Here is a 15,715-nt window from a genome sequence, read left to right as displayed (position 1 = left end):
ATGAGTGAGGATGAAATTTCAAAGGAGGCCAAAAATGGAAAGAATTGTTGACTGTTGGGAATATAAGGCTTCTGAGAATATCCAGGGTGATAAGAGGGACTCATGGCATAAGCTCTGCCCAGCCCCTCTCATCTCTTTTATCATTTCTGTGCACCCCTCTGCAGGCTTCTCTGTGTTTTGGTTTCTAAAGGTCATACCTTCCACTCTCTTAGCTGCTGGACAGCTTTGTCCCCACATAGAGCTAGACTTCCTGGGGGCTTCTGTGCCTCCAAAGTGGCCATTGATCAATAATTGACTGGTACAGCAGAATGAAAGACCAGTTCCTCTGCCTGACATTGGACAAAATTTAAGCAAATTCATAGTCCAGAGTTCCCTTTGAGACAAGGTTAAGCCCCTCTCTGTAGGACTTTGCCTGATTGCCCTGCTGGGCTCCTTTCCTGCCCTGTCCTGCTCATCCTACCCCCTTCTCCTTTCTTAATAACTCACTTGTATATGAATCCTCTTCTCAATGTCTGCTTCTGGGGAATCTGACTTAAAAGAGACCCTAAAGCCATTTTAATTGAAATATTTAAAAAGTGATTAAAGTGAACTGGAAGACTCGGGTGTGCCCAAGAGGAATGTTTGGGTTCCATAAGCTCAGGCTTTCAAAGACTTCCAAGCTGGTAATTGTTGAATGGAAGGAAAGTTGAGCAAAACTAGGTATGTCTTAAATAGAAAGAGGAAGTGAGAAGTTCTAGAAAAATCCTGGGGATCAAATAGGGAGAGAAAGGAGAATACTTGCAGGAAGATGTGATATTCGACCTGGGCATCGAAGGATGGGAAGGAAGTGGGGATGGAGGGTGAACACACCTCAGACAAAGTACAAGTAAGTATTTTGAGGACCATATATACCCTGAAACATGGTAAAAAGGAAAAGAACATGAATCAGAAAAACATTAGGAAATGATTCATATAGGACCCTAATTTTTCATTACACAGGAATTAAAGAAAAAAAAAAAAAACACCTGGAGTTTTGACAGGTGATTATATATTTCTGCCATTTCACCAAATCCAGGAAAACAGAGGCTTAATCTGAGCTAAGATATAAATTATCAATAGTTCTACATTATCAGTGTCATTAAGATTCTCCTAAAAGGTCTGCGGGCTTTTTTGTTTGTTTGTTTAGTTTTTTCAGTAAATAATAGTACTTCAGTAGCAATTAATAATAATAAAAAAAATGTACCTAATACTTTATTCGGTGGGGAGAATGAGTGAGGGTTAATGGATGTACTGGTTTCTAACTGGTGTTTCTCTTTGAGTCTTACTCTTCCTTGAGTCGTTTAATCTCCAGAGACAGTTTATACACCTCCAGGGCCATTTTCACGTCCTCCGGCTCTGGGAGACACTGAATGAGTTTACTGCCTTCTAGTACTTGCTCACAGCCATTATGGATTTCCTGGAAGAGACAAAAGGATGGATTTTGAGAAACTTTCTCTCCAAACTGTAAAAGTAGAAGATTCCTTCAGGATGCCTCACTTGTGACAACAAAATCGGAGTATCAAGACCCTCCTCAGGACTGATGGAAGAAATGCAAGATACTAGGGTCCAGACCGATGAAGCAGGGAGAGAACAATGCTGCCTAAGACACCCAGGGGACCTCTCGAGGGACAGCTGCGGGGATGATTTTGGTGGCTATGCAAAAGCATAACACTTATATAATACTTATGGTAGAAAATACAAGGCTGGGGCCAGGTTACCTGGATCCTTGGAAACCTCCCTTGTATCTAGAGGCCCGGCTCTTTTTGCTATTCAAGGAGAGAATTAGAACTTGCTTTAATGAGCTCACCAAGTGATTTGAGGGTGAAATTGCTGATTCCAAAAGTGATTTAAACAACTCAGAAATGGGTCCTGACAAAAGTCAGATGTCATTAGTGTTGACTGGGACAGTTTTCTGAAGCAGACTACCATGTTCAGAATGTGATATAACACCCTGAAAGGTGTACCACTTACCCACACACACTTGGGCGCCTCTGGATACCAGGTTCTGTTTTCTGAGCAGGTGATACTTTCAGAGCCGACCATACCATAGCCAGAGTCACATTGGATGGTGACATTTTCAGGCTCAACATACTGATATTTATCCTCAGACAGCTTTCCATGTTCTACCTCTGGTCTCAGACACAGAGCTGTTGTTATGGAAACACAATTTTGATCATCTTGTGATTCTCAGAATAAGATCTTACAATAGTAGAGTATACTGAGGGGTGAATAACTGATTAAAAATTATACCTGCATGATGAGAGTTGTGTTTACCTCTATTTATTATACTATTATAACAATAATAATAATAATTTACATTATACTATCAACATAAAACATTATTCTTATCTCCATTTTGCTAGAGAGAAAAATTAGGTGCAGATAAGTTATGTGACTTGTTTAAGGTTGCTTAGCTTTGAGGTGACATAATTATGACACAAAACTAGGGATTGTGGTTCTAGAATTTGAGTTTTCAAAGCTACTATATCTCAAAACATTACTCTTTGCATGATCCTAAGTATGTAGTTTTATATTTTTTATTAAGTTTTTTAATATATTTTTTCCTTTACTGATTTTAGAGAGGAAGTAAAAGGGAGAGAGAGAGAGAAGCATCAATGAGAGAGAACATCAACTGGCTGCCTCCTGCATGTCCTCCACTGGGGATTGGGCCCACAACCTGGGCATGTGTCCTGGCTGGGAATTGAACCAGCAGCCTCTTAGTGCATGGGTCGATGCTCAACCACTGAGCCACACCAGCCAGACCAAGTATGTAGTGTTAAATTGCATAGCCTTAATATCTCCCTGTATTAAATGGAGGCAAAGGAGAGAAATTAGCCCCTTGAGTTGGTATTTACAGTGTGATTTTTTTAAAAGGCCCACCTAATATTCTTTGTGGTCAATGTGAAAAATAAAACAATGAAGGTCTGGAATATAACATAAAAGGATATATTTCTGTGACCTTGTTGTAGGTAAATATTTCTTTTAAAAGACACAAAAAGCTCCACCATCAAAAAAAAAAAGATTGATACATTGAGCAAAATGTAATGTAGAACTTCTGTTTATCAAAACTAGGACACTCGCCCTGGCCGGTTTGGTTCAGCAGTTAGAGCGTCGGCCCGCGGTCCTGAGAGACCCGGGTTCGGTTCCCGCTAAGGGCGCGTACCTCGGTTGCAGTTTGTCCCCGGCCCTGGTCGGTTGTGCGGGTGGCAGCCACTTGATGTGTTCCTTTCACATCGATGTTTCTCTCTCTCTCTCTGTTCCTCTCTCTCCCTCCCACTCTACCTGAACAAAAAAAAAAAAAAAAGGAAAAATGTCCTCGGGTGAGGATAAAAAAAAACAAAAACTAGGACACTCATACACTACTGGTGGAAACGTAAATTGTTGCAACCACTTTTGAACAAAATTTAGTATCATCTACTAAAAATGAATATGTGTTTCCTTTATGAAACAGTAATTCTACTCCTAAGTTTACTCCCAACAGAAGTGATGGCACATTTGTACCAAGAGACATGTACAAGAATGTTTATAAGAGCATTCGTTATCCATGATAGCCTAAAACATAAAAAATTCAAACTTTTATAAGATACGTAAAATGTGGTATATTATTCAAAGGAATATTATGCAGCAAGGAAAATTAATAAACTATCATTACGTGTAAGAACATAGGTGATTTTCCAAAACATAATGTTGAGGTAACAAGCCAGGCACAATAGAGTACATGCTTGATTATTTTATATAAAGTTAAAAAGTTGACAAAATTAATCCATGGTATTAGAATAGTGACCACCTTTGGTGAGTAAATGAGAGAGGACAAGTAGAAAACTTCTGGTGTGTTGACAATGGTAGTGCTTCCTGACCTGAGTGATAGTTTCATGGGTCAGCTCACTTTCTGATAATTGTTGACCTATACACTTAAGATTTATGCACAGTTCTATAGTATGTCATATTTAAATTAAAACTTGTATTAAAACAAATCAAAAACTGGTTGCCTAGACTACCTCTGAAAACATACATGTTGGTAATAGCAGGGTTAACTGGATGATAAGTTCACACTTTAAAAATAGTGTACTATATGCATGCATTAATATTAACTACATGAAATGAATAAACAGAATACAATTTTCTAAGTGCTGCTTCTGGCTGGGAGAAGACTCATTTTCATGGTGGTTGTACCTTAGCAGGAGCCATCAGTAAAGTTGAAGTTACCTTTACACTGTGGAGCTGGAGATGACCATTGTGAATTTCTGCAGGTGATTTTGGCCTCTCCAACCAGAATATATCCTTCATCACATGTATAGTACAACACAGTCGTAAAGGAAAAAAATGAACTCATGTCATGATAGGATCCATGGACAATGCTAGGAGACACACTGCAGTCTTCAATGGTGAGAGAGGAGTCTGGAAGAGAATGAGCTAGAGTTTAATCTATTTAATAATTCAGATTGAGGGACTCCTCTCATTTGATAGAACTAAGTCATTATATATATTTTAAAGGTTCTAGGAGTCACCAGATATTGAGGAGATAGGAAACAGTAAGCAATCGACCAGAATGGGAGGTGGGTTTGACCACACCCCAGGAATTGCAGTTGGCAGGTCCTCAGTGATGACGGAGTACCCACAAAAACAAACAAACAAACTCACATGAGACAGAGTAAGCTTTAAACATCCGTGAGGCCAAGAATCAGCTCAGGTCAAGCACTATTTCCCTTACCTCTGCCTCTCCCAAGGCTTCTACTCTGGGAGGTTCAGAAAGCACAGTAACAGCAATTCCAAGGTAACATCTGTTTAATTCACCTGTGTATGAGTCAACAACTTCCATGTAGCCTGTCCTAAACCTCAGATTAAGCACCTTCATAGAAATATAAAAAATAGCTATTGCCCTGGCCGATGTGGCTCAGTTGGTTGGAGTGTCATTCCATACACCAAAAGGTCACAGGTTCTAATTTCCAGTCAGAGCACATACCCAGGTTGCTGGTTCAATCTCTGGTTGGGGTGCATATGGGAGGCAACTAATGGATGTTTCTCTCTCACATCGATGTTTTACACTTTCTCCCTCTCCCTTCCTCTCTCTCTAAAATCAATAAAAGCTCTTGCCCAGCCAGTGTGGCTCAGTGGATTGAGCATCATCCTATGGACTAAGAGGTCACAGTTTGATTCCAGTCAGGGCACATGCCTAGGTTGTAGGCTCAGTCCCCAGTAGGGGACGTGCAGGAGGCAGCTGATCGATGTATCTCTCTCACATTGATGTTTCTTTCCCTTCCTCTTTCTCTAAAATATCAATAAAAACATCATTAAAAAATAGCTCTTAATTTTTACAAATGAACATATATATGGAGTTCTGTACCAGGATATTGGGTTATATTAAGAGCTATACTTGCAATGTACTGAGAAAGAGAAGATACAGCCATTTAAACAGTTATACCACAACACCAGTCACACACGTGCCGGAAGAGCAGGACAGGAAATGAGTGCTACAGGACAAGGTGTTGACAGAACCGAGGCCTGGAGTACCAGGGGAAGGCGTCCAGGAATGCGTTGGAGATACATCTTGAAGGACGAGTAGAAGTGAGTAACTGATAAGATAGTAAAAGCAGATCAGTATTGAGGCGATGAACATCGTCTCTGGCATCAGAAGATTGTTACAGTAAAGAAAAGGGTGGGGCAGAGACAGAAAGGAGATTCAGGTCAAAGTTGACAGACAGTAAATGCCATTCCAGAGGGTAAAGGCCATAGATAATGGAAGATTTGAGGTGACAGAAGAAAGAGACAGGGAAACAGACACATGAGGAAATAGTGATAAGGTCTTCTCCTGTTACCTGAGACTCCAACTGAGGAGAACTCAGAGACAATGTTGGAAGCCTGAACATACCCTGAGGAGAAAGTTCTTTGTGCTGTACTGACTCTATAACCTGATTAGTAATTGTCCTCAACAATGTTCATGGGTTTGATGTGAAAAATCACCTTCCAAATGGAAAGCATGCCTTAATGAACCCATGCTCCGCCCTTACCACCCTCAGTGCTGGAGAAAGCATGGCTTCCACACTTTCAAATCAATCTGCCAGCTCACTGAGAGCATTCAACTGTTATTTTAGAGTCAGGATTTTCCCTCGAAGCTATCCCAAATCCTACATTTTTATGCCATGAGAGCCATTTGTAGGGAATATACATATAAATATCTTTATTATGAAAATTAATTATCTCGGGTTAAAAAAATAATCTTATCTGGCACAAGAGAAGAATATATTGCTTAAAGGACATTTCCATTTAAATAATATAACAACAAATTAATTTCTATTAATAACAGATTCTGATAAGTTATTTCAAACCCTTTTACTTCTCCTTCTTTTGTAAAAATTTTTCTACATTTCAATAGCAATGCCTTACAATTATTATATAATGGTTTATAGTTTGTAAGCACCTTATATTTTAACCTAGAAAATTTAATAAGTGTGATAACAGACAATATTTTTGCTTTACTGATGGAAAATTTTTTCCCAATGAATCGCTAAGACTGTAGATGAAGTAATTTGGAAAGTAAATGTGTTTTAAGCATTTTGGAGCATTTAAATATAATAACTTGATTTGAAAATTAGATTATTTCTTGCTAAAGCAGCCTCTCAAGAATTTTTACATATCAACACAATTATTCTAGACATAATAACAGCCTCTATCTAGAACAATTTATTTTATATTTTAAAATTCTTCACTTTTATTAATAATATAGTTCGTTGTACTCTTTTGAAAAGGTTATAAATTACCACCATTTCGCTATATTTCATGAATTCTTGTTTGATATTTTTCTCTATATCTTAGAGAAATACCCCCTTCCCTCAATAACCACTGTACTCACCACACAGGCCAGAAGAGCACAGCAGTAGGGCCACGACCCCAAGGAGGTGTAAGGGTGGGAGAATGCCCTGCAACTTGGGAGGCATGGTGCAAGGTCTCAGAGGTGCCACACTGGTGCTCAGCATTCTTGGACACCTTGAATCAAGACGAAGAAAAGTTCTCTAAGTAACAGTTGAAATGGTGCCTAAGCCAAGGATCTCGGTTGGCCTTGGCAAAGTCCCAGTACTGCGTCACCAAAGGGGAGGGGCAGTAGGAGTGACTAGAAGACCAGGTGTTGCCCACAGATCTGTCAGGGCCAGCTGATAAAATTTGGGAAGAAGAGTCTGGGGCTTGATGCAAGAGCCCTCTGGGGTTCTGTGTGTATTTATTATTGTAACCCCAAGAATTCATTGCTGTTCAGATGGTGCAGGTAACAAGTTTCTTTCTGGATATACACATGATTCTTCTCTGGGTAAACAAAGATAAAAGGTACCAGGATTGCAGGTTCTGATGCACAGGGTATGTGGTGGGCTGTCCAGAAATTACAAGGCGTAGTACGAAAGAAAAGAAAATATCTGAGAAACAGTACTTGTCTAGGAAAGTGGTTTCTTCAAGTAGGGGTATGAATTGCTCACAGAATAACTTTTTTAATGTAGAAAATTAAATTTCTTTCTAGTTAGTCTATGGTCTAGCCAGAACAGACTAATATGAGTCTATAAGTGTGAAAATACTGAAGAATCCAGTCCAAACAATCATTATGCATGTATCACTTCAGCGGGAACTCCTTTACTTCTTGGGTTTGCTGATGTGTATAAAACACCAAATGATTCACTCCATGTAACTATTCTAGTGTGGAAACTATTCTAGTCTGTGTTTGATCAAAAAAAGCATGCACTGAAAGGTAAATGATGAATTAAAAAGAAAGGAAGATGTAGTATGACTTTTCGAATACCTTGATGATGCTGGATCCCGGGGAAGCCCAGCTCTCTGTCTATAAGCTCTAAACACTTTGTCTAAAGGCACATTTGTTTCATGAATTGGTAACCCTGAAACTAAGTTTCTCTTAACCATCTCAGACTGCCTGGGTGTTTATCCAGATTACTTCCTAAACTATCTCCTTAACTGGGACAGAAATTGCCAGCTTGGATTCTGTATCTTGCCCACCAACTGGGGATATCTGTGTTTAGATAGTTGTCTAAAACAAAAATGTAGGCTCTGGAGATTGTTCTAAAGTGATCTTCATTACTCAGCTGAACTGGAATGACTACTACATACCAATTATAACCAAATGTTTCTCTCTCAAAAATAAATCAGATGAATTACCAATATAATCGAGTGAAATTCTTTGAAATATTGAGGTAAGCACAATTACATTCCAACTTCTTAGAGAGAAAGGAAGAAAAATAAATCTACTAGATGGTTACTTCCTTTAGAAAGAGGAACCACAATAAAGAGAAGTAATTTAAATGATTAGCCAGAAACCTGCTTTCAATCTTTCAGCATGTAATGTATCAGAACTTTACATAAATTATCAGAATTAATCTTCAAACAACACTGTGGCCTAGCTCTTACCTTCCTCACTGCACAAATGAGGACACCAGCTGAGATGGATTCAGCCCTCAAATGTGTCTGATTACTAGTGGCTAAGTCAAATTCTGAGCCCAAGACTAATTTTAAAATACAAGCTTTTTCTTTATACCAAAATAATTTTTACTTTTTGGCCAATATTGGCTTCCTGTTAGGATAATGAACCAGCCATTTGGGAGTAAATCAACACTATTGGGCTTAACCCAATGGTATGCCCACCTCCAGAGGCTGCTGCTGCCACAGTTAATGGCATAGATTTGTGACCTTCTCCAGAGGATGTGCTGAAATGACAGGAGTCTCCTCATCCTAATGTACCTAGGAAGTCATACCCTCCCTGCCCCACAGGAGCAACCAATGCCCAGCTAATATTGGGATACAAAAGCCCTGTCTCTAGTCTGGACAATTGTGTGGTATAGTTTATACTCTAGAGCTCACTGTGCAGCACGTGAAGGCTACACTAGCTGGGGACACATCCCTGCTCAGCTCTTCGCTCTTCTACCATGCTGCTTCATTCCCTTCTAGTTTTGTGTGTGTTTGTTTTTTCCTGAAAAGCACAAACATCAAAATTGTATATACATCTGCATCCGTTCTGGAGAAACTGACTGAAGACAGTTTGTGCCACAGGTGGACCTCAAAAGCAGACTCTAAGAATGGGATTATAGAATTGGATCACCCACCAGCCAACTGGCCATCATGACTCCATCATTGGTAATGGGTGACGTATTGGCAGTCCTGGCTTGCTGTAGCATTTCAACCATGCACATTTCCACCTGGTAAGTTGTCACAGGACACAGATGGAAGGGGACACACTGGCTTGTGCAATAGCTCTGACATTTGAGAGGGGAAGTGGAAACAGAAATAATGGTTATGAAATTGAATGACTGAGTCTCATTAATACAGGCTCTGTGCCTCTTAGCTGTAAATGAAAGACCAAGACAGTCAATCACAATCAAAATCCAGTGTGAAAGCCAGAAGACCTCCTTGTCAGTATTTAAAAAAAGTTTTGTCTCAGGTAGCTGGGAGGCTAATCATGCTAAAGGCCAGACTTACGTTATAATCATAAAAGAATAATAGCACTGCCCTGGCCAGTTTGGCTCAGCAGTTAGAATGTCAACCTGCAGTCCAGAAAGACCCGGGTTCAGTTCCCGCTAAGGGCGCGTACCTTGGTTGCATTTTGTCCCCAGCCCTGGTTGGGTTGTGCGGGTGGCAGCCACTCGATGTGTCCCTTTCACGTCAATGTTTCTCTCTCTCTCTTCCTCTCTCTCCCCCCTACTCTATCTGAACAAAAAATGGAAAAATGTCCTCAGGTGAGGATAAAAAAAAAAAAAGAACACCAGCCAGTGTGGCTCAGTGGATTGAGCAATGTCCCATGAACAGAGAGGTCCCGGTTTGATTCCCAATCAAGACACATGCCTGGGTTTGTGGGTTTGATCCCCAACAGGGGGCGTGCAAGAGGCAGCTGATGGATGTATCTCTTTCATATAGATGTTTCGGCCTCTTTCTCCCTTCCTCTTTCTAAAAAAATAAATAAAAACATATTTGAAAAAAAACAGTAGCACTTCAGTAAAAGAAGTCTTCTACTCAAAAGCAGGACCCTGGTGGGAGGAGTGGTGCCTGTGGGCCTCGCATGAGGCTGTCTGAGGAGATGCACTACAGAACCCTAACCGCAGATTCCCCTACACCCAAAGTGCCGGCAGAGTTGCTCCACTTCCCTGGGCTATAAGGTAGTGCCCCCCGTTACTTGAAGACCATGCACAGGAATCAAATGTGTCAGATATCTTATAAGGCCATAATTGCTCACCTCAAATTCTGCTCACACTTCCCCTCCAGGCATCAGACCAACAGCTGAAGTCAAATCTCATCATGAACTGACTAAGAACGTGCTGGACCTGCAAAGGGAGGAGCAGACTCATCTGCAGGATCTGTGGGACCTGCCTAGCATGTGTCAGGAGTTGGGAGAGTGTGCCTAGGAGAGGATCTTTAAGCGGGACACCCTCTCTCATAAAACCCTGGCAAGTGACCTGGGAGTCCGTTTTTATATGTTTCTGTGATGCTCTTGGACATTTAAGAAAAGTGGTGGTCTATTTTAAATGGGGTAGAGATTTCAGAGCTGCACTGGCAGGCTAAGGAACTGATCCAAGGCTCAGAAGAGTAGACAGAGTGATCTATTTTATAAAACCCGAAGACCCACCAGCTGTTTTCTTCATGAGAACCCTGAGGATGTACCATTCACCAAGACAATAAGGAATGCACCAGTGACAGGGACCAATATTACAGAGAAAACTGGCTTATGCTGGAGGGCATGCCGTTATCCAACGTGGCTTCCTGGTAGTAGCGGGTCACATAGACTCCCAGGAGAACAGAGCTAAGTGGCAGCACTTAACCTTCAGAATTATTGGAACGCTAGGACTAGGGTGATGAAAAAGATTTGCCTAGGATGCAAAATTAAAGAAGGCACTCGTTCTCAGGGTTGTGCAGGTTCTGACCCTGACAGAGTGCCTCCCTAAGAGTGAGGCATGCAGGGCAGCAAGGTAGGGATGCAGCGGTGGGAGAGGACATCCACTATGCTGTTTCTTAGGGTCAGCTAACATAGGTATCACTTCGCATATAATCTAAAGACATCAAGAATAACCATACAAACACTGAGGTCAGCCACTCCAGTAGGAAGTCACGATCTTTTGCACGATTGCTTTTTTGTTGTTGTTGGCAATTTTCTCACCAGTTCTCAGAGTGAAAGTGAGGACAGATTTATTTTTATTTATTTATTTATTTTGCATTTATCTTCAGATAGAACGTGAAGGAGAGAGGGGGGAAGAGAGAGAGAGAAAAACATCGATAAGAGAGACACATTGAGCGGCCACCACCCATATAACCCCAACCAGGGCTGGGGACAAAAGGCAACTGAGGCACATGCCCCCAGCGGGAACCGAACCCAGAACTCTCTGGTCTGCAGGCCGACTCTCCAACCTCTGAGCCAAACCGGCCAGGGCCAGATTTTTATGAGGAAGGACTGTGCAATACCACAGCAAGTTTACATAGGAGAAATTCTCTAGCCTTCAGTAACTTTGCCCTAGAATCTTTAGAAACTTATTAGATCTGAGCCCTAGGGACAGAAAGTGTCACCATGACCCCAGGTAAAACAGGAGCTACAGGGGGCAGGCAATCATGGTTATCTCCCAGTGATCCACGGAGTTTATGAACCCAATAAGTGGTCATTTCTGTGGTGCTCATGTATGGAGCAGTTTGGAGGAGTCTAATAATAGTTTTCTGAACTTTGGAATGAAAACTATCAAAGTAAGAAAACCCATGTATAAAAAAAACTACAAATAATAGCACCAAATGTTTTCCCTTACGATTAGGAATCAAAACAGAGATATCCACTCTCATTATTCCTATTCAGCAATACTGGAGGTCCCAACTAGTGCAATAAGGCTGGACAAATAAGTAAAAGGCATACAGTTTGAAAAGGCAAAAGCAAAACTGTATTTATTCACAGACAACATAATTGTTCATTTGGTATATTCCAAAGAGTGTATAGCACTCATGAGAGAATTTAATAGGATCACAATCATCCAAATATAAAAATTAATTACATTTCTAAATTCTAGCAATGAAAAATTGGAAATTGAAATTTTAGAAGTATTACCCTCTCAGGGGTGACAAAAGACATTTTCAAAGAGCACGCACTTTAAGATTACAAACTTTGTCAAAGTGACAAAATGATAGAAATGGAGGACAGATTAGTAATTGCCAGTGTTAGGGATGGTGGGCCAGGGGAGAGGGGAAAGTGTAAATATAAAGGGATACTTCAACAGGGATCTTTGTGGTGATGGAATATATCTGTTTCTTGATTGTTGAACTGGTTACACAAATCTACACAGTGATAAAATAGCATAGAACTATACACACACTGAGCCAATATAAATTCCTTGACATTATTGATATTATTGTAGTTCTCTGAAATATAACTATTGAGAGAAACCAGGTGAAGGGTATACAAAACCTCTCTGTACTATCATTGTGACTTTCTGTGTCTCTATAATTATTTCAAAATAATAGTTTTTAAAAAATGACACATCTCTGTGTGGTGCATTATAGCTAAAAACTCCAAAACATCAATGAAAGAAAAAAAAACAAAAACAAAAATTTTAAAAACCTAAGTAAATGCAGTGATACATTGTGTTCATGGGTTGAAAGCCTTGATATTCTTAAGAAATCAATTCTCTTCAAATTGATCTAGAGAGTCAAAGCATTCCAAAACAAACCTTAGCAGATGCATTGTATAAATTGATGAGCTTTTTCTAAAATGTAATATGTGGATAAGTGAATGAACTAGAATAGCCAAAACAATTTTTCAAAAGAACTAAAAGTTAAAAGACTCATACTTTTATTTTAAGACTGAAAAGCTACCATGAGTAACACGCTGTGGTCTTGATGGAAAAAATAAAGTCAGGAAATACACTAACATATATGTGGTTAATTGATTGTAGACAAAGGTACCAAGGTAATTCAGTGGAGGAAGGGTAGCCTTTTCAACAAATGGTACCAGAACATTTGGACATCCATATGCAAAAACAAACAAACAAACAAAAAACTTGAACTCTTACATTTCACCTTACTAATTTTTAATTAGTACCAAATTTTCATCTCATATAACTTTATATAAGCAAGCCTCTGAGGGAAATACAAAAATGAATTTATCATAAAGGAAGGAAAAACATTTCACTTAAAACAAGAAGATGAACGCGAATGCTCTGCTCTCCAGGAATGGGTGCAATCATTTGAAGAAAGAAAGTAAATACTCTCAGTGCTAACAGTGTAAAGCTATGTTGCAGTGAAAACTGGCTGAGAGGCTTAGGCAGAAGCAGAGAAGGAGTAATCTCATCATGCATGGTAGACATTCAAGTTAATAAAGAAGCAGACAGGAGAATGAAGGATTCATCTCAGAAGAAACTGGTCAGTAACAGAGAAGACACCAATAAACACTGATATTTGGGGATTCTTCCTAATTTGTTAGGGTATACACTAAGCTGTGGAAACAAAAGCAGTTTATATCTCTCTCATGCAACTGTTCAGAGGAAGAAGCACATTCGGGATTGGTCAGCATCTCTGTCCAACGAGGTCATCCGGGATTTAGGTCCCTTCCTCTTTGTTGCTCCAGTGCTCTCTGGCTTTCTCATCAGAGTGGTGGAAGCTGGTGAGCCAGCACCCAGTCAGCACTTTAGTCATCTGGCAAAAGAGGAAGTGGAAGGTAAGCAGCTTCCTTTTTAAGAACGTGACTGGGAAACTGCACCAAGGAAGGCTCTAGCTGATATTTAAAGGGGTGAGAGTAGTTCTATTACTAAAAGCAGGTAGGGGGAAATAAATACTGGCAAATAATTAGCAGCATCTGATACAACTCCAAATAAGAAAAAAATAGCTCACTTTCAATCTCCCCATGCACATATAACGTTAATCATTTCATATTGGTATCCTCGTTAAAAATCAATGTATAACTGCCCTGGCTGAGTATCTCATTTGGTTAGAGTGTCCTTCAGATATGCCAAGGTTGCAGATTTGATCCCTGGTCAGGGCATGTATAAGAAGCAACCAAGCCCTGGCCGGTTTGGCTCAGCGGTTAGAGCGTCGGCCTGCGGTCCCGAGAGACCTGGGTTCGGTTCCCGCTAAGGGCACGTACCTCGGTTGCAGTTTGTCCCCGGCCCTGGTTGGTCGTGCAGGTGGCAGCCACTCGATGTGTCCCTTTCACGTCGATGTTTCTCTCTCTCTCTCTTCCTCTCTCTCCCTCCCTCTCTATCTGAACAAAAAATGTCCTCGGGTGAGGATAAAAAAAAAAAAAAGAAGAAGCAACCAAGTGGAATAATGAATTGATGTTCCTCTCTCTCTCTAAAATCAATATATTTAAAACATTTTTAAATTAATGTATAACTTAGAATCATCATCAACAGAAGTTTACAGAGAGCAGAATAGAGCTTACAAAGAAATTACTATTAACATTCTCTGAGATATATGAGTAGGCATTCTATCCATAAAGAATAGAACACTGCTAATACCGGAAGGAGAAGAATCAGAGAAAGAAATAGAGAACCTGTTTGAAGAAATAATGACAGAAAACTTCCCTAAACTGGTGAAGGAAAAAGTCACACAAGTCCAGGAAACACAGAGAATCCCAAACAAGATGAACCCCAGAAGACCCACAGCTAGACACATCATAATAAAAATGGCAAACATTAAAGACAAAGAAAGAATCTTAAAGGAAGCAAGAGAGAGACAGAAAGTTACCTACAAGGGAGCTCCCATTAGATTGTCAGCTGATTTCTCAATAGGAACAATGCAGGCCAGAAGGGAGTGGCATGAAGTATACAAAGTAATGCAAGGCAAGGGTCTGAATCCAAGACTACTCTATCCAGCAAGGATATCATGCAAAATTGAAAGGGAAATAAAGAGCTTCACAGATTTAAAAAAAAAAAAAAGCTAAAGGAATTTACCACCACCAAACTAGCACTGCAAGAAATGCTGAAGGGACTATTAGAAGAAGAAGAAGAAGAAGAAGAAGAAGAAGAAGAAGAAGAAGAAGAAGAAGAAGAAGAGAGAAGCACAGGCATAAAATTAAAATGGCAACTAATAACTATCTATTAATAATTACCTTAAATGTAAATGGCTTAAATGCTCCAATCAAAAGACGTAGGGTAGCTGATTGGATAAGAAAACACGACCCATATATATGCTGTCTACAAGAGACCCACCTCACAACAAAAGACTCACACAGGATGAAAGTGAAGGGATGGAAAAACATTTTCCAAGCAAATGGAAATTTTTTAAAAAGCTGATGTAGCAATACTCATATCTGACAAGATAGACTTCAAAACAAGAGCCATAATAAGAGACAGAGAGGGTTACTACATACTATTAAAAGGAGCAATCCAACAAGAGGATATAACCCTGGTAAACATATACGCACCAAATATGGGAGCACCAAAATATATTTTAAAAATTCTGGAGGACTTCTAGAGAGAGATCAATAGCAACACGATCAGTGGGTGACTTTAACACACCACTGACACCACTGGATAGATCTTCTAGACAAAAAACTTAACAAGGACATAGAGTCCTTATAAGACAAACTAGATCAATTGGACTTAATTGATATTTACAGAACATTTCACCTAAAGCTGCAGACTATACATTCTTTTCAAGTGCACATGGGTCATTCTCAAAGATAGACCACATGTTAGGACACAAAGTGAGTCTGTACAAATTCAAGAAAATTGAAATCATATCAAGC

General features: G+C 39.9%; 1 protein-coding gene and 1 long non-coding RNA gene across 2 annotated transcripts; one reads left to right on the top strand and one right to left on the bottom strand.

Annotated features, from left to right (window-relative positions):
- Positions 1–1,152: 1,152 nt before the first annotated feature.
- On the bottom strand, positions 1,153–7,072 carry LOC118637253 (C4b-binding protein alpha chain-like). The gene is made up of 4 exons (XM_036272512.1): positions 6,869–7,072; positions 4,225–4,416; positions 1,990–2,165; positions 1,153–1,435 (listed from the first exon to the last, which is right to left on the bottom strand). Exons 1-4 carry the CDS (start codon positions 6,990–6,992, stop codon positions 1,301–1,303), a joined length of 627 nt encoding a protein of 208 aa, XP_036128405.1. The 5' UTR covers positions 6,993–7,072; the 3' UTR covers positions 1,153–1,300.
- A 92-nt stretch (positions 7,073–7,164) lies between these two features.
- Positions 7,165–10,451, top strand: LOC118637254. Its single transcript, XR_004960927.1, has 3 exons — positions 7,165–7,276; positions 9,058–9,206; positions 10,264–10,451. It is a non-coding gene; the product is annotated as an uncharacterized LOC118637254 (long non-coding RNA).
- The last annotated feature ends 5,264 nt before the right edge of the window (positions 10,452–15,715 follow it).

This window comes from Molossus molossus, unplaced genomic scaffold (assembly GCF_014108415.1).
Source record: "Molossus molossus isolate mMolMol1 unplaced genomic scaffold, mMolMol1.p scaffold_m16_p_20, whole genome shotgun sequence".
Classification (NCBI taxonomy): domain Eukaryota; kingdom Metazoa; phylum Chordata; class Mammalia; order Chiroptera; family Molossidae; genus Molossus; species Molossus molossus.
Note: the sequence above shows the minus strand (reverse complement) of the source record. Positions and strands in the feature narration are given on the sequence as shown.

Coding starts and splice junctions, on each gene's coding strand:
- LOC118637253 (XM_036272512.1), bottom strand. CDS start 6,992: ATGCTGAGCACCAGTGTGGCACCTCTGAGACCTTGCACCATGCCTCCC. Junction 4,417..6,868: donor GTGCTCTTCTGGCCTGTGTG/GTGAGTACAGTG, acceptor ATTCTCTTCCAG/ACTCCTCTCTCACCATTGAA. Junction 1,436..1,989: donor AGGCGCCCAAGTGTGTGTGG/GTAAGTGGTACA, acceptor TGTCTCTTCCAG/GAAATCCATAATGGCTGTGA.